Here is a 19269-nt window from a genome sequence, read left to right as displayed (position 1 = left end):
AATGATTTCTACTCTGAAGTTGTGTGTGGCTGGAAGAGTTACCTGACTGGAAAAAGTCCATCATGAATTCTTCAGGTTTGGATGTCATTATTAGGACAATACATACATCTTTTGAAGTCTGTGGAACATACGAAGATTTGTGAATAACTCTTCTATTGAGAGACCTTGGGAGCTGTTACATCTATAGAAGGTGACTTTTGACGAATAGGAAGACTTTTGATGGGAAAAGCCTGCATTAGTGTGTCTTAACTGTGCACTTTCTGCAATGGCAGTGCTTAAACCACTTATTTTTGCTGCAGTCCAAAACCTTTCTAACCAGTCCTTCATGGACATTTTATCTTACTTTGACTATTCATTCTTGGACATTTCTTAGGACTACTAGCTGACTACGTTATCCAAAAAGTTTAAATAAGAAAACCAAGTGGATGCCACTGAATCATTTTTGGCTAAATGTATAAATACCTCATTCTAAGGCTTCTGAAGAGAGACTACTTGAAAATGATTAATAGCCAGGAGAATGTCTAACACTTAATGATAAATTTTTGCTATAGTCACTTATTTTATTTGCCATAAGCACTATAACTCTAGGGAGAGTCCTGTATTTATAAATCGATATAAACTATCTCTGATATGGAATAGCTTTCTCATTTATAGAAACAGCAAATTGAAAAAACAAGTGAGGAAATATTTTAAATTTAAATAAAAATACCTTAAGTGTTTCAGTGCTTCCATAACATTTCATAAATGTGAGTAATTAAAAATACTTATTTTTTAGTACTTTGCTATAGAGGGAAAGAATACCACTCCTAACACAAATGCGTGCTGTAGGGCTCCATCTAGTGGTAGCTTGTCAGTTATTTTACTGGCACTAGCAAACATTGACAGAATTTCCCTCGGATCCTGACATCAGAATAGTTGATATATATTGGACTTCTGCAACTTGAATTTCCTCTCTTCGGAATGGCCATGATTTGATGTGATGAGATCTGTAGTATAAAATTTTTTTTTGTTTTGGCCTGCATTATTATCATTTGTTTTAAATATATTCCTGTACTGATTTTTCATTCAGAGTATTTTTAAAAGGAACATAAAATTAGGTAATTAAAATACCTGAAGAGTTTTAGAAGCTGGAATAACTTAGTATGCATAAATATCCTTGGATTTGTACCAACTTCATGTATTTATATTATTACATCTGGAAGTGCTGTTTTTTCTAAACATGAATTTCTGACCCCTATAGTGGAAAAACAGTCCTGTGACTGGAATTTTCATTTTGGTAGATTTGGAAGTTCCCAGAGGCATACTTTTGTACTATCTACTACCTCCCCGAAATCTTCATTAAATCTCTTTCCCATTTTTAAATTATATACTTCTACTCTTTCTATGCATATTTCACTTATGTTTTTTAGCATGAAGACAGATGACAGATTGACAATAATCAAGAATCAATTTTTCTCTCTATAACCTTCCATATTTTAAAGAGTCTTTTTCTCATTAGTTATTTTTAATAAGGTGCCCTATAACACTGTCTAGAGAGATATAGCAAATTCTGGCTTGTCAGTGTAATTTTCATTAAAATATGTATGTTTATTTTATAAGATTACACACACACACACACACACACACACACACACACAGCTACTTTAAAGATTGCACTCCCCCCAAAAAAAGCAGAATCTCCTTCTGACATAGAATTTTACATTAAAAGCAAGTGAGTCCAAGAGTTCCCGTCGTGGCACAGTGATTAATGAATCTGACTAAGAACCATGAAGTTGCGGGTTCGATCCCTGGCCTTGCTCGGTGGGTTAAGGATCCGGCGTTGCCGTGAGCTGTGGTGTAGGTTGCAGATGCGGCTCAGATCCCGCGTTGCTGTGGCTCTGGCATAGGCCGGTGGCTACGGCTTCAATTTGACCCCTAGCCTGGGAACCTCCATATGCCACGGAGTGGCCCTAGAAAAGGCAAAAAAGACAAAAAAAAAAAAAAAAAAAAAAAAAAAAGGCAAGGAGTCCAGTTGAAATTCCATCTGCAGATACTCTTTTTTTCCATATTTCCTTTGATACAAATGATTATATTTATGGAATTTATATGAAAAATATGATTTAGTAGAAGTAAACACTTTAGTGGGGAAGGGAAAGAGGACAGAGAGAATGAGGAGCCGTGGGCCATAATTATGTGATGCCTGTTCCTTTCCAAATTAAGTTTGGCTCATCATCTTACTAAAGTTTTCACATCCCAAATTATCATTCTTCATAATCTACAAAAAAGGATAATTTTTTGTTACAAGAAATCAAATTGTGCATAGAAGGGTCATAACTTGGCAGAGAGTAGATTGAAATCTATAGAATTTAAAAATATGAAGTAACTATGCAGGTGATAATTTAGGAGTAATGTATTATCTATAAGAGTAAACTGAATGATGACTTTTTAAAAAGTTGCAAAGGTCAATAGGAATGAAGTTAAAATATCTCGAAATTTTTCTGTACCTATATAGAAGCTGTTTCTTTTAAATAGTATTAAATTATGCTATTGTAAATATAAGGTGATAAGTGTATGACTGTAAAATGTAATTAATGAAATAAATCCTATTTCCAATGGACAGATGGAATTGTTTATAGAATTTCCATAGTGGTTCAAAACACCCTTCATCACCCTGAGGTAAAAGTACAGAGCATGGTTGCAGAATGGGTAAGTGAATTGTAAAATTTCTTTTTTGGCTTTAAACCTTTAATCTCTGGAAATCTGGAAAAACCTCTACTGTCTAATTGAATCCACAGATCATACTGAAACATAGATACTTCATTATAAATGTATGAGTAGATATATAAGTGAGTTATTGCACTTCTGAATAGAAAGAAAGGTTAAATTTGAATAAAGGACAAGAAACTGAGTCCAGTGAAAAGTGCTACATAGGAGTTCCCTGGTGGCCTAGTAGTTAAGGATCTGGCATTGTCACTGATGTGGCGTGGGTCACTCCTGTGGTTCAGGTCACATTTCTGATGTTATTAATTCTGTGAATTAGCATTCACTGGAGAGTTTATGCTTTAGACAAGGTATAATTTTATGTTTATTTCATGCATAGTTTTCTTTTTTTTTTAATTCTTTTTTTCCTCTCTTTGTGGCCACACTTGCAGCATATGCAAGTCCTAGGGCTAGGAGTCAAATTGTAGCTATAGCTGCCAGCCCACACCACAGCCATGGCAACATGGGATTCGAGCCATATCTTTAACCTCTGCTACAGCTTGTGGTAATGCTGGATGCTTAACCCACTGAGCGATGCCAGGGATCAAACCCACAACGTCGTGTCCTTAACCTGCTGAATCACAAATGGGAACTCCCTCTTGCCTGGTTTTTAACATAGCATCATTTTCATCAGAAGCTAAGTGTCAATGGACACTTTTTGCTTAAGATACCAAAGCAGGTATTTGATAACAGAAAATATAGGTGGTGTCCCTGATTCATATTATTGCTATTTATAATTTTAAAATAACTTTTTACCAGAATTTTCTAGAATTTATGTTAGTTTTAAAAATGCTTACAAGGAAGGGGAGTTCCTGTTGTGGGTTTAGCAGAACTGAATCCTACTAGTCTCCATCAGGACGCAGGTTCGATCCTGACCTTGCTCAGTGGGTTAAGGATCCAGCATTGCCATGAGTTGCAGTGTAGGTCATAGATGTGGCTCAGATCTGACATTGCTGTGGCTGTGGCAGTGGCTGGCAGCTGTAGCTCCGATGTGACCCCTAGCCTGGGAATATGCCGTGCATGTGGCCCTGAAAAGCAAAAAAAAAAAAAGAATGATTATCAGGAAGGCTAAGTGTGTATATGAAGAAAAACCAAAAAAAAAAAAAAAAAAAATTAAACAAAAATGAGAAGTTCATGTCAGTAAATCATGTTTTGTAATTATATTGGACAATGCATATGGAAGGTTGCTATTTATATTGAAAGGAATTGTTTCATTAAAAAGTCTGGTGCTGAGACCCATAAAGATTGTTAAATAACCACATAATGACGATAAATAACACAGCTCCCCATAATATTGAACTTAGTTTGTTTTTTTAAAGGTCTATACTGTTAAATTTATTTTTCTTGCTACTAATGTTCTGATGAGATGATAATTGCTGGAAAAACATGTATTAATGAACCTCTGTGTTGAATGAAGAATGTGAAAGGTGTGTATGGCGCTGATCTTCTCCACGTACCCTATTGCAGCTAAGTTCTCAGTGTTATGGCTAATTAGAGGCCTATTTCAGAGAAAGCCTTTTATAATATAGGCTGGAAAGGAAGGTGTGGCGTTCCCAGACAGACAGCCTTGGGTTCCAGTCTGGGATCCACTGCTTCTTAGTTGCAGCTTGGGCAAGTATTTCATCTCTATGAAGCTCAGTTTCCTCATGCGGTGGCTGGGGGGACAGTGCAGGTAATACCTATCTCATTAGCTGTCATGAGAATGAAAGAAATAACATTTGTAAAGTTCTTGGCTTACTTTACAAGATCCAGCAATTATTTTCTGTACCTTTCTTTCACTTCTCTAGCTCTTCAGAATTTTCCTGAGGTCTTATTCCAATAACAATTTGTGGGAGAGAAGAAATTGGATTCAATGTAGTTAAAGTATTACTCAAACTCACCCTTTTCTGTTGTATTTTCAGCTCAACTCAACCTTCCAGAATTGGAACTACACTGTTTATGTGGTAAATATCAGGTAAATGACAGAATGAAAAATTTGAGAAATAAAAAGTAGTGTCTAATTTAGTACTATCCTCTGCCTGTCTTAGTGGTTATAATTACATACACATACCACAAACACAGACACTCATACCATAGTCAATCTTTCTAAAACAATCAGCTCCCTCTTATGTCATTTCTTTGCACAAAAGACTTCAATGATGCAGCAAGAGTTTAAAAATTCTTTTGATTATTTAAAATGTTAGCTTGCACTCCCAAAATATATTTGCGATTTTATATAGATTGTATATATGCAGGTGTATGTGTATATTACTTTATCAGTATATTATATGTTTTAATGTATCATAAATTAAGAGAATATTTAAATATAAATAGAAGTTCTGTTAGTTGGTTCTCATGCCCCAGTAGATCATCTAGAGCACCTCCTGGGTCGCATGCCCCCCAGTTCAGAGACCATTTTTCTATAAGATGAGATGTCTACAGTCTGATTGCAACCTAGCTTTTCAAAATTAACATTCTCTCATCTTCCATTTAAGTACACCACTAAATCTCTACAGAGAGTGTCATCCACCTGTCTTCCTCTGCACCTCGTTTTTATAGTCTTATACTTAATTTCTAAAGTGTATGAACCCTAGATGTGTATTCTGTGAACCCAAGGGATATAATAACACTGAAAAAGGGATCAGATGGTCAAATTCGTTCAGGAGCTAAATTATTAAACAAACTGAAGCAGGTTTCTCTATATCAGAGCATCTTAGGTTCTTTCATGTCCTGATGTGCATTATGAATCTTGAAAAGAGACGAAGGCGTGTAGTGGCCAAGCTTTGTTTTTGCTCAGGTATATGAGCAAACCTCAGAACACGCCTTCACAAATGCTGGCTTAGAATGTGCTTCTGCCTCTTCCTCTCACCTCCTCAAATTGTGTTGTTGATCATTTGGCAGATGAGCTTGGTAATGAATACACGTATTTGTATTTATAGTTTTCACCAGATCACAGAAGAGGATAAGATTAAAGTGAGGAGAAGCCTTGTGAATGATCAAAGGTAAGGCTGAACAAGTCTTACAGAAAATGTTACATCCTTTCTCCTGCTGTTTTGACTGTCTGGTAAAGAAATGAAATCAATGAGATAGGAGAGGAAACATCTCCATCCAGTAGAAGTAGACATTTCAGTTATTTTTTTAGACCTAAGGCCTTCTTCTTTTCTTATAGTTAAAAGTGTAAATTAGCAGACTGGGTAGAAATACACAAATACACATCTGATAAAAATAATTAAGAAGTGGAAGACTTATTATTTTAGTAGTTCAGGTTTATTTGTGATAACCAATTGTCTCTTATTTGAAATTTCAAAGAGACCTTCCAAGAAAAAAAATTATAATTTTATTTTAAGTAAGGTACTTATGTACAGTAGTGTTTAATAATATGGATCATAGATGCTAAAATATTTTCAGCATTCAAAGAGATCAGCTAATTTTCTGAAGTCTTCATTTTTAAATTTATGTCAAGGTTGTGACTTAAGCAGGCAGGTAATTTAATGGATATGTGCACCACATATACTCAGCTGGCATATGAAGACCAATTATTCAGAGTACTGTATAGTAAAAGCCAATGTAAACTCCTAAATGAAATAAATTTAATTGTGTTCAGGTAGTATATTGCATCTCCATAGAATTAAAAAAATTAGTTGAAAAGTAAAGTTCATGTCTTACTCGGTTTCAATTAACTGAATTAATGTTATGTATTTACAACTGTAATGATGGAATATACTCCTTCTCAGGTGATATATGAGAAGATAGTAATACAATTTCATATGAAAGTTGACCAGAGAGCTTTATTCTTGTTTTTTTCTTTTTCTATTCAGCATTAGAAAAACACAGTTTTTAAGGTTTTATAGCAAACTTATCATTTCTGTATATATTCAGCAGACTGGTCTGAGCCATCTGATTTTTTTTTTTTTTTTTTTTTTTTGGTCTTTTTGTTATTTCTTTGGGCCGCTCCCGCGGCATTTGGAGGTTCCCAGGCTAGGGGTCAAATCAGAGCTGTAGCCCCTGGCCTACGCCAGAGCCCCAGCAGCGCAGGATCCGAGCCACGTCTGCAACCTACACCACAGCTCACGGCAACGCCGGATCGTTAACCCACTGAGCAAGGGCAGGGACCGAACCCGCAACCTCATGGTTCCTAGTCGGATTCGCTAACCACTGCGCCGTGACGGGTACTCCTGAGCCATCTGATTAGGGAAAGTTTTTGTTTTTTTCTTTTTAGTTTTCTGGAATTGTTGCTTTTCCTTTATGATCTAAAGAACAGAGGAATGTATTTAATGTATTTTAACCCTGTATTCTTGATAACAGGACTCTTTTATTTAGCCAATAATTTCTTCTGTAACCCTTATTGCTAGATCATATTGAGCCTTGAATAATGAATCCAGCAGTAATCTGGATCCCTTTGCTAGACACTTGCAATCGGAGAAGCCGAGGTCTAGTTGGAGAGATCTCCAGTGGTAGTATACCCTCTTCTGAGGGCTCAAATTCAGATTATAATCACTTAAATTCAGGGAAAATTCCTGTCTGTCAAACCAATGGTTAATTTTACCAAAAATTATAAGCAGAATGAACTTATCTATGTGGGAAAATCCATACATTTTGTTTTTCTTTGGTATGAACTCCTAGCCTTAAAATTTGTTTTTTTCTGGAGTTCCTGTCATGGCTTAGTGGTTAACAAATCCAACTAGGAACCATGAGATTGCCAGTTCGATCCCTGGCCTCACTCAGTGGGTTAAGGACCTGGCATTGCCGTGAGCTGTGGTGTAGGTTGCAGATGAGGCTCGGATCCCTTGTTGCTGTGGCTCTGGCGTAGGCCAGCGGCTATAGCTCTGATTAGACCCCTAGCCTGGGAACCTCCATATGCCGCGGGTATGGCCCCAGAAAAGACAAAAAACAAAAATAAAGAATAAAAAGATAAAATTTGTTCAGTCTTTACCTCCATCTCTTTCTTCCCACTTGCTTTTATGCTCATAGATGAATCTTTGTAGTCTCTCATGGTTTTTCTCAAAACTGCAATCTACTAGTCTTACATATACTCTTTTTCCCCCAATCTTTCCTTTCATTTGGATTGTAACACTTAACACAGACCCTAGTTTTAGATAATGCTATCATACTCTATCACCTAGACAGACAGGAAACCAAAGTCACAGAGAATGGTTTATTCAAATAAAGAATGCTTGATGGTAGCAGCAGATAGAATTGGACTTTGCAGAACCATAAAATAGTTTCAGTTTCCAGGATGAGGGAGGAGAACAACACAGATAAGACCCGTGAAAACGCATGGTCATTCTTGAATTGCTGAATTTGGGTCTTCTGTACCATCCACAGTACACTGTACTGAGTTCTCAATATTCAGGGGAAGTGAAAGGTCATATTCCCAACTATAAATTCTCAATTACCAGAGTGGCAAAGCTTAGCTTCCAACAATAATTTAATCAAGAGGTTCTAGGCCTTTAAAAAGTTATTAATGTATCACAGTTCACCATTATTTATTTGCGTCTACATTTGTCTCATCCTGAAACATGACTTACATATGAATAGTAAGCAGTAAATCATTTTGGAGATAAATAGTTTTTCAGAGTGAATTATGAGAATTGTAGGGTGTATTGTCCTTGAGATACCACAGATATTTAGGGGAAAAATAGAGTCATTTAAAAATGTCACCTAACTTTGAATAGCTAATATTTCACTTTTTATGACATCACAGAGATGTTAATATTCTATTTCATTTGTACCAATACCCATAGTATTTCATAAATAAAGTATGCTGCTGCCTCTTCACTGAGTACTTCATAGTTATTTCAAAAACAATGCTACCGCTTTCACTTTGGGCATCTGTTGATTTTTGCTCTTTACAGCTGTGATTACAATTAAGCTAAAAATTGTATTACTTTTAACTATAGAACCAGAGTTTTGATGGAGCTTTTAAGATACGTCTCTGCTTCTCATAGAGACATTTTCTTTTTAAAGGCATGCCAGGTCCGACAGTCTATATACTTCTAAGTAATATGCTGGCCAGTCACCAAGTGAATTTCGAGTACTTATTTTGTAACTCTTCACTGTACAAAGTACTAGTGAAAGCTTCATGGAGATAGAAAATCATTTATTGTGATTCTGGAGAAATTATACTATTTTTAAAAGTAACACAATAATTTCAATAGTTAACTGTTTAATTAGATTAGTTGAAATTCTAATTTTTCTTAAATTTTTTTCTTTTTGACTTTAAAGAAACAGTGTAGCACTAGCCATAAATATGGCCCTTTCCTGCTTGGATGCTATAAAATATTCCTTAAAGTATTTCTCAAAAGAAATGAGGTGATAAGATATGATAGGATAATACATGCAATATCCTATAAAATCTTTTATGTTGAGATTTCTTAACATTATAATTCATGCATCTAGAGAATTCTTTGAGTGCCTGGATATATATCTTTCTTCTTCTTCTTCTTTCTTTTTTTTTTTTTTTTTTTTTTGTGTGTGTGTGTGTGTGTCTTTTTAAGGCCGCACCTGCAGCATATGGAGGTTCCCAGACTAGGGGTCCAGTCAGCTGTAGCCACCGGCCTTTTCCAGAGCCACAGCAACTTGGGATCCAAACCACATCTGTGACCTACACCACAGCTCACAGCAATGCCAGGTCCTTAACCCACTGAGCAAGGCCAGGTATCAAACCCACGTCCTCATGGATGCTAGTTGGGTTCATTAACTGCTGAGCCACAGTGGGAACTCCTGGGTGTATTTCTTGTCTCACCACTTTAGGGTCATCTTCTTACTACCATATCCAAATGTTCTCTTTTTCTACCAAAAAACCCCAGCCAGTTAGTCAAGAACCCCAACAACGATTCTATCTGAATTCTTTTCCTAGGTTGGTGATTTGGGCCCTTCTAGTTTACAATGCCACCAACAGTTCCAGTTTAGAAGGAAGAACAATTCAACGGAAGCTCTTAAGAAATAATGAGTCCCTGGATGAGGGCTTGAGGGTACATACAATCAGTGTGCGGCAACTGGGTAAGTGCCTTGAATTTTTTTATAATGTGTATTTTATATGATTACATATTCAGGTTTAGTTGAAATAAAAACAACAATGTTCTTCCTTTGTGTGTTTATTTAAAGCTATTTTTTTTCTGATGAAATTCAGCCTATTAGTGATGTAACAAATGGGTGACATAAAAGCTGTCCAAGGACTGGAAAGAGGCAGATGAAAGTTTATACCCTATTTTAGGAGCATATTATGAAAATACTAAGAATATGGGCAAAATGCCAAAATAACCTTGACTAGAATTGGCTTCAACTTTAGGAATAAAGAGAGTGTGTATATGTGCATATGAGAACTCTAATGAGGTAAATCTGCTAAAGATTTGTGTGAGAACGATGGTGTGTTTCATGTTTACACTCACATAAGTTTTTTTTTATTTGATAGTTTTGTAAGACGTAATTTTGACTATGAAATGTATTTAATGTTTATTTTTCCTAACTTCTAACTTTTTACAAATTCTGAACACAAAAAACTGGTATTTTAGTTTTGCATGGAATAAGTATGTAATTAGCAATGTTGTTTTACTCTCATCTTGCACCTCTACTTTCAAAAAGTTGATTAGTATCTCTCATGTTGGGTCTTATTTTCACATAGGTATATGTTATGCTGAGGAGAATCCTAAAGGATATAAATGGCCAACCATCCAGCCTTCTATATACAATGCCCCCTGTCCAGGGAAACCAGGCTTCTATGCTTCACGAACATGGTAATATTTGCTGGACTCGTGCCAGCAAATTCCACCTTACCTACCTTCCCAGGGTTACACGTGCCGTACCTCAGGTCCAGCGCAGGGTGTATTAATTTCAAAGAAGGGCAGGAATCTCTGCATATGCCTGATCATACACACTCCATGAGGGGTAAAGATGAGGCAGCTAAGTTACCCAAAAAAGCCCGTTTTTTTGTTTTGTTTTGTTTTGTTTTTTCTCCAAGCAACATGCCAATCTAGCCTTCTCCAAAGAAAGGTGGAGAAACTTGGAAACAAGAGGGTGGCTCTAGAGCAAAGTACCTTGCTTGTGGATGAACGGAACCAGCTCACAGCCCTGGAACACACATCTGACATTTTGGGAGTGGTTGTCATTGGATGGGGAAAGAGGCAGCAAAGAGAGAATAAAGACAGGATGCAGGTTAGGGCAGTGTGCTAGTGGAGACAGTCAAGGTGTAGTTTTCCTCTAAATGTTGAACGGAGACCGTGAGACAGGTTGAGTGCAGAGACTTCACCAAGTAGCAAGTCAAATCCAGTTCTTCGTGGTCCACCTCACCGTCAATTATTGTTTTCTTACGGGGGGCAATTTGGAAACTGAAACTGCCCAAATAGAAATACTCTGCCCCCCCCTTGCTGGGTTTAACATGTGGTGGAGAGGAAAGAAGGGGACTTCAAAGAGCTTGCTGACTTGAGTTGAACTGTGGCTCTACCTCTTCCTGGCTTTGAGACCTTGGAAAATTCCTTGGTTTATCTATTTTCTCATCTGTAAAATGTGGATTATAATCTGCTCTACAGAATCAGGTGAAATCAAAAAGAGATTTTATCTGGAAAGGTATTAAAGCAGTACTTGATTTACATTACCAACTATGCTTTTAATCTTAGTAACCTGATGTAGCCTCAGTGAGGATGTAGGGTAGGATAGGATATAGCCTCAATGAGGATGTAGGCTAAGGCTGTTGCTAATATTTTTTTCACTTTTTCTTTTCTATAAGAATTTTTATTATGAGTTTTATTTCAATATATTACAGTCTTATTTTCAAGTGAAACATTTAGATAGCAAATTCTAACACTCATTATTAACCAGTTTAGTCAGCTCTAATGTCATTGATGCCAAGTATTTAAAATCCTTTTTTTTTGTTTGTTTTTTTGTTTTATAGTTACTCTGCTAATACATCTGTAGCCTACTGGGGGCCTCCTGATATTTCCAATTGCTCAAGTAAGTGAGGGATTTTTCTTCAGTTCTCAAAGGCAGAGTGAAATGACCTCAGGCTTCATGGTTTTCATCACCTTGGGTCATGTTCTTCTGCTCTGTGATACCATTGTAATGTTAAAAGCGAAGCAAATGATGGCTTCATTTACTTAAGGCAGAAGATATTCTTTGTTCTCCTTCTGACTTTCTGTTCCATCCATTCTATGGGAGATTAAACATAATAAGAAAATTTTGGAGAAGACAATATATAAATTGAGATTTGGGTCAGTGTTTTATAGTTTTGTATTTTTTTTTTTTTTTAAGCAGCAAATATACACTGATTTAGTGATCCTGGGGCATCTCTCTTAGAACTCTATGTGACTGTTGGGCCCTCCAGGTTATGTACTTATGTTGCTAACAGGCACAGTGTTTGTTGTCTTACCTAAAGAGAGAAGTTAGTTTCTGTTTGTATAGAAATCCTTTTGTGTCCTGTGACAGTTGTGATAAGGGATACACACAGGAAACCTATTTGCTACTTTAATATAAAGTAAAATATCATACTATGGTTTGAATTCTTAGAAATGCTCAAAATACATGGGTAAAACTGTATGTTGTTTCTTCTGCTATTTTTTAGGGGAAGCAAATGAAGTTGCCAATCAGATTTTAAATTTAACCAGTGATGGGCAGACATTAAACTCAGCCAATATTACCAGCATCGTAGAACAGGTCAAAAGGATTGTAAATAAAGAGGAAAACATTGATATAACACTTGGTTCAACTTTAATGAATATATTTTCTAATATCCTAACCAGTCCAGACAGTGACTTGCTTGAGTCTTCTTCTGAGTAAGTTTGTCTTTTTTTTTTTTTTTTAACTTCCGTAGAGTAAAATTTATTGGCTACATGTGTTGTTATGTTTCTCACAGATCTAAATGCTTGCAGAATTTAAATCTCTAGAAGATCTATTGATGTTTCCCAAGATCATTCATGAAATGAACTTCAAAGTTCTGAAGTTTTGAAAAAATAATTTACAAATTGAATAGGATTATCTATTCGATTAGATAATATAAGTAGTCCCAGAAAGATGTAATTGCTATTCATTTTTCATCTGAAAAATGTTAACTGGTGTTAATTCAAAAGGAGCTGTGGGAGCTAATTGGAGCTGCAGCTGCCGTCTTACATCACAGCCACAGCAATGCCGGATCTAATCCGTATCTGAGACCTACACCACAGCTCACAGCAATGCTGGATGCTTAACCTGCTGAGTGAGGCCAGGGATCAAACCCATATCCTCATGCCTACCAGTAGGGTTCATTACTGCTGAGCCACATTGGGAGCTCCTGTGACACTTCCTTTGCTTACAAAGGAGACACTTAGGAAACATTTAGTTCATCTTATAGGCATAATAACTTGGTCACTGTAGGTCACTATCCTATGGATTGTGACACAGAACTGTGACAGCTTTGTGACTGTTGTACTACCTTTTTTTTTTTTGGCACCCCCACAGCATGTGGAAGTTCCCAGGCCAGGGATTGAACTTACACCATGGCAGCAGCCCAAGTCACAGCAGGGACAATGCGCAGTCTTTAAGCCACTGAGCCACAGAGGAACTCCCAATGACTGCTGTACCTCTGAAATGAAACTGCCTAGGGCGGGGTGTAATACAGTTATTTTTACACACTTCAGTTTCTATCCAGTTGTTTCATTTAATATGTTAGTATTAAGATATTTAATTTTTTTCTTTCTCTTTCCTTCCTTTTAGCAAAATTTCTTTCATGAAAATTTTGTATTTCTTAAAATGTATTTTCTAACTTACCTTATGCACATAACAATTATGGACCTTTTTTTTACAGGGTCTTGCTGTTAAAAAACTACTTTTATCATATCATTTCCTTTGATTCTACTCAGTAATAAAGTAGGAAAGGTATTTTTCATATGAGGAAACAAACGCTAAAAAATAGATGAAAAAACAGTATTTGTTTAGGATGACTTAATTGTTGCTTTTCCTTCAAGCCTATGTTTCTCTTAAGGATGTGTTTATCTCTATGTATCTCTATTCTGTGTTTTAACAGATGTTACTGTGGTTGCGGTAATTTTGTGGGTATTCGTGTTAAGATCAAAAAATTTAAAGACAATTTTATTTGGTTTGTATTTGCCCTTCAGTAAATCACATGTGTGCAAGTACCTACAATGTGTTACTTAACAGTGATATTGTCATTTATTCAGAGCTTTAAAAACGATTGATGAATTGGCCTTCAAGATAGACCTCAGTAGCACATCACATGTAAATATCACAACTCGGAATCTGGCTCTTGGTGTTTCATCCCTGTCCCCAGAAACCAATGAAATTTCAAATTTTAGCATCGGTCTTCCAAGCAATAATGAATCCTACTTCCAGGTAATGAGCCAGTGGTTTCTTTTATTAATTAGGCAAAAATCTCTTATCCTCTACTGGTTGCCACAGCAAAGGGATCGTGGCTTCAGGGATGGCAGGCAGGTCCAAAGGCTGACCAAGGTTAAAAGCAGCAGTAGCCATAAAATATGTGGACACAGAGAGGAGGTATTCTTCCAGCTTACCTTCTACAGGAGGTGATGGTGGAACTAAGTGTTAAACTATGAGAGAGTATACCAGCCTCTTGAGAGTGGGGTAAGGGGGAAGTTCATTGGGAAAAAAAACCTTTACTGAAGTCCCAAAGGTGGGAAGATACATGGTGTATTATCTTTGCCATTGGGTCTTAGACTACGTTATAATCCCCTGGAGGATCTTTTTTTTTTTTTTTTTTTGGGGGGGGGGGGGGGGGGGGGGGGGGGTATCTTCTTAGGGCCACACCCATGGCATATGGAATTCCCAGGCTATGGGTCAAATTGGAGCTGTAGTTTCTGGCCTGCGCCACAGCCACAGTAACGCAGGATCTGAGCCATGTCTGCAAGCTACACCACAGCTCATGGCAATGCTGGATCCTTAATCCACTGAGCGAGGCCAGGGATCGAACCTACGTCCTCATGGATACTAGCCAGGTTTGTTACCGCTGAGCCAGGACAGGAACTCCCTCACCTGAAGGATTTATCAAAACAGATTGCTGGGTCCTATCCCCAGAGATTCTAATTTAATAGGTCCTCCACAATTTGCAGGTATTGCTAATACTGCCTAGTCTGAGGGTCATACTTTGAGAAGCAGTGATGTAGAAGGCTAAGAATGGCAGACGATGATAAGGCTGAACAAGAAAGGTGGGGCCAGATCCCTGGAGAGCCGCTTTGACCTGTTCATATGACACTTGAGCACATAACTTTCAGTTCCTACTGTGTGCTAGGCAGTGTTCGCCATGTGGGCAAATGAAATGATAGGAACATCATCCTTGACATGGGAGAACAGACACACAAGGGGCATGTAATGCGTCTTAACTGTGGCGACAAACCAAGATTGAGTATTAAAAAATCTGGATATAAGGAAGAAGTTTTTTTCTACTTTGGATGGGGGGCTTTTTTGGATAACTCTGTTTCACATTTTTAAGAGTAAAAACACAGTCAGCCTCAGTCTCATACCAAATCCATTTGCAGGAAAACACTTTGGCCTGATCTGTGGGTTCAGGAAAAATGATACCCAAGAATGTTCATAAAACTTCAGCTGCTTCCTCTATGCAGAGATACTCTTTCCCAGAAATCAAAGTAACTCCTGGCTTTTTTTTTTTTTTTTTTGGTGGTGGTGGTTATTTTTTCACAATGTGTTTTGGGAAAAGCTCAAAATCTATTAAGTGTAAATCTAATGCTTATACTTGAAAATGTCCACTGATTTATAAATTTCTCAGTTTGCTGTGAAAACAGCAAAACAGTGCATTTCCTGTTTTGCCACATTTGCAAAATTTGAGAAGTTTTTCCCAAATTTATAAAATTTGAGAAGTTTTTCCCAAATTTATAAAATTTGAGATCCAGGCCTTTATTGAAAGGGACTCAGCCTCAAGGGCAGTGACTGCTGTGGAGGTAGAGGGGCGCTCTGGTCCTGGTTGAGTTGATGCTGACACTTGTGCTGTGCAGTAATTACTTCAATTTAAATGTGATAACTCCACCAGTCTCTCTGTGTATGTGACAGATGGATTTTGAAAGTGGACAAATGGATCCATTGGCTTCCGTAATTTTGCCTCCAAACTTACTTGAGAACTTAAGTGAGGAAGATTCTGTATTAGTTAAAAGAGCACAATTTACTTTCTTCAATAAAACCGGACTTTTCCAGGTAAGTGTTGAGTAAGTTACTATTTTTAATCGCAAATTATTTTCTTGCTCAAAAGAAAAATATATCAAGAAGAATAGAAAAACTACCGTATTTTCCACAATGAAAAATTTTAACATAACTATTTATTTTATTTCAGATAATTATATCCTTATTAATAGGATATTTCACATTTTAAAATAAATCATATCACATTGACTTACATGATACAATTAGTGAAGTTATTATTTACTGTTTCTTTTAAGTGTTTTATGTTCTCTAGCAGTTTAGATCATCAGAGTTAAAGAAATTGTGTGCCAAAAGAAAAGTTTTTTGTTTTGTTTTTTTAATTCAGAGGGAAGCACTGTTTACATAATGAGTAGCATTCTTGGCTTTAATCAGTTTTCCCATTAGTATTTCAAATGGCCTTTGGCCTTCCCACATCCCCCGGAGTAGGGTGGCATTGTGCTGAGCACATATTGTCATTTTTATTGGCATCATTTCTAGATACTAGAAAGTCCACTGCCAGCAAACACTGGTGACCTCTGGTTGCCTTTGAAAGTGCAACTCATTTTGAGCAGTTGCACTGAGCCCTTTCAATAAAAGTTATCTATTAAATTTAAGATGCCTGTATATATCAAACAATGTGACCTATGTCAGAGAAGACAGGACAGCAAGTTTCAAAGCCAGTGGAAATGTTTTTAATAGACCTGTCATGTTTATATGTCATGTTTAGAGGAAGGGCAGAGATGGCTACAGAGAAGTTAAAGGAGGTCATGGAATCATTTACAGTAATTAACTCAAACATTTTACAGTTTTTATCAGCAAATGTTTTAAGAGCACTGCTAAATAAAACATCTGATTAAGAACATAATTCCATACAATTATTCTGAAGGATTTAATAACTATGAACAATGCAGTAGGTGTTAGAGGATGTGAGTGGTGGGGGAGGGAGGGGGTCCATTGAGAGGAGAGATTGCCCCAGAGGGAAGAGTTGGGAAAAGCCTTGGTGTTATAAGAATCCCTCACTGTTTCCTTTTGACTTTTGTCTTCTCCGCACAATCATTTTCTTCTCCTTTGTCATCTCTCATTCAGCAGTGTTATTAAGAAACATATTTTAGGTTTTTAAAGTCAATTTATAGCCGAATGAAACAAATTTAAGGGTTCTATGGTACTCCCCTCACACAGGGAACAAAACCAGAGTATTTTTAAAGGAAAGGTAGGGTGTCCCCAAGCAATAGAGAAAGACCACACAAAAGAAATAAAAAGCATTATTCTAGATGAAAAGAGCTATGTAGCATTTAAGAAATCCTGCCATTATTCCAAAACAAATGGTTCATAATCTGTGACAGAGAAATGCAAGAGGTTCGAGAGGAAACCCAAAGGGAAGGAAAAAGTGTTGGTGATCTTGCTGGAAAGACAGTCTATTGGTCCCACTCATTTTGCAGCACAGATTCACTGATTTGATTTCCTGACGACCTTATCTCTGAAGTGGAAGCTACTGATGCTGGCAAGTGTACAATCAGAGATAGTAGCAGTTCTGATGGGCTTTAATCCAGCTGAATTACATTTAGGTTTAAGTTAGTAAAGACTTCCGACTGTTGTCACGGACATGAAGGATGAATTGATTTTTATTTTTCATACCATATTTCCTTGGTACTTCTCTAAAGGAAAATAACTTCATGTATTTTTTAGAGGAGGGAAATGATCTAATTGTTTCGCAGCTTTTTATGAGTTTATATTATTTGTGGGTTTGCATTGTTTCAGATGTTAACTGGCTGGCATCAGTCAGAACAATTAAGAATGTTTTATGAACATCACCTTGCAGCACTGGCTTATAATGTTCCCTGGACATATTTATTATAGTAAAGAAATGGCACAGCTCTTTCAAGAAAGCTAGCAATTAGGTCATGTAAACAGGATGTTCAATAACTGAAGGTCTTAAGTGTAAAAAGTGCTGACAGTTTGCTTATTTTTGAGCACCAAAATAATATAAAAGAGTGTGCTTTTGACTAATACACAATTTTATTTTCTTTAAAAGGATGTAGAAACCAAGAAAGGCACCTTAGTGAGTTACGTGATGGCATGCAGTATTGGAAACATTACCATCCGGGATCTGAAGGATCCTGTTCGAATTAAAATCAAACATACAACAACTCAGGTAAGGAAACACTACAAATGGCCATGGAACAGAGGCAGACTACTTCAGACAATTCGGGACTTTTTTTTTTTTTTTTTTTTTTTTTTTAACATGCTTAGAAGGAGGAGTTCCTGTCATGGTTCAGTGGTTAATGAACCCGACTAGTATCCATGAGGACACGGGTTCGATCCCTGGCTTTTTTCAGTGGGTTAAGGATCTGGCGTTGCCGTGAGCTGTGGTATCCGTCACAGATGAGGCATGGATCTGGCATTGCTGTGGCTGTGGTGTAGGCCAACAGCTTCAGCTCTGATTCGACCCCTAGCCTGGAAACCTCCATATGCCGTGGGTATGACCCTAAAAAAGACAAAAGACAAAAACAAACAAAAAAAACAAACATGCTTAGAAAGATCTGGTATTTTTTTTTTACTTGAAGGGGACAATTTTCCGCAAAAAGGGGGGCCAGCTAGCCAGGTAGTGCTGTCATGTCACCATAAATGGTGGCAGAGGGACTTAGATGAGATGGGGGGGATTAGTCTTATCTAGGACCCAATTATCTGCAAAAGAATAACAGCAAAGGAAAGAGCCACTATTTTAAAGAAACAACGTATAATTCAGTTAAATTAGATGCAGACTCATTGCATAATTGTGTCATTAAAGATTTGGGTTGTCTTTTTAAAGTCAAAGATTACAGAAACTGGGAAAGCAGAATGGAAATAGGAGAAAGAGTTGACTTATTTTTTGAGAGGTTGGCAGTTGTCTAAAATCTTGGCAAATCTTGCTCTCTTTTTCTTCCTTTTGCTTCATTACCCTTGCTATCATCTGTTTATTTGATAAAATCATGTGGGGGTTCTTATTGTCTCAGGTGGCCCAGCCACAGTTTTTCACTGTTTTATAGAGGGTCTCAGTCGTGATTCTACCACTAGGCAGGAAGGCGGGCAGGAAGTGAGCTGGCTGATAAGGACTAAGACTTGGACTGAAGTCATCTGAGAATTAGCTCTGCTTTGTCACGGAACCCTCTGAGACCTCCCTGTTCTACCCTTTGGCCTCTTTTGTTTCAGCTCCTTCCATAAAGAATGTTTTAGGAGTTTCTGTCATGGCGCAGTGGAAACGAATCCGACGAGGAACCAACCATGAGGTTGTTGGTTCGATCCCTGGCCTCACTCAGTGGGTTAAGGATCTGGCCTTGCCATGAGCTCTGGTGTAGGTCTGCAGACACAGCTCAGATCTGGCGTTGCTGTGGCTGTGGCGTAGGTCAGCAGCTATAGCTCTGATTAGACCCCTAGCCT

General features: G+C 37.2%; 1 protein-coding gene across 15 annotated transcripts in view; it reads left to right on the top strand.

Annotated features, from left to right (window-relative positions):
- Positions 1–19269, top strand: part of ADGRG6 (adhesion G protein-coupled receptor G6) — a 140158-nt gene that overhangs the window by 86226 nt on the left and 34663 nt on the right. For all 15 annotated transcript variants that reach the window (XM_021087195.1, XM_021087180.1, XM_021087227.1 and 12 more), the window contains 10 exons: positions 2600–2685; positions 4641–4693; positions 5658–5720; positions 9578–9720; positions 10343–10454; positions 11609–11667; positions 12275–12485; positions 13866–14037; positions 15727–15867; positions 17885–18004. In XM_021087195.1, coding sequence (XP_020942854.1) covers positions 2600–2685; positions 4641–4693; positions 5658–5720; positions 9578–9720; positions 10343–10454; positions 11609–11667; positions 12275–12485; positions 13866–14037; positions 15727–15867; positions 17885–18004 — 1160 coding nt within the window. The remainder of the gene's footprint in view (positions 1–2599; positions 2686–4640; positions 4694–5657; positions 5721–9577; positions 9721–10342; positions 10455–11608; positions 11668–12274; positions 12486–13865; positions 14038–15726; positions 15868–17884; positions 18005–19269) is intronic.

This window comes from Sus scrofa, chromosome 1 (assembly GCF_000003025.6).
Source record: "Sus scrofa isolate TJ Tabasco breed Duroc chromosome 1, Sscrofa11.1, whole genome shotgun sequence".
In the NCBI taxonomy this organism is placed as follows: Eukaryota; Metazoa; Chordata; class Mammalia; order Artiodactyla; family Suidae; genus Sus; species Sus scrofa.
Note: the sequence above shows the minus strand (reverse complement) of the source record. Positions and strands in the feature narration are given on the sequence as shown.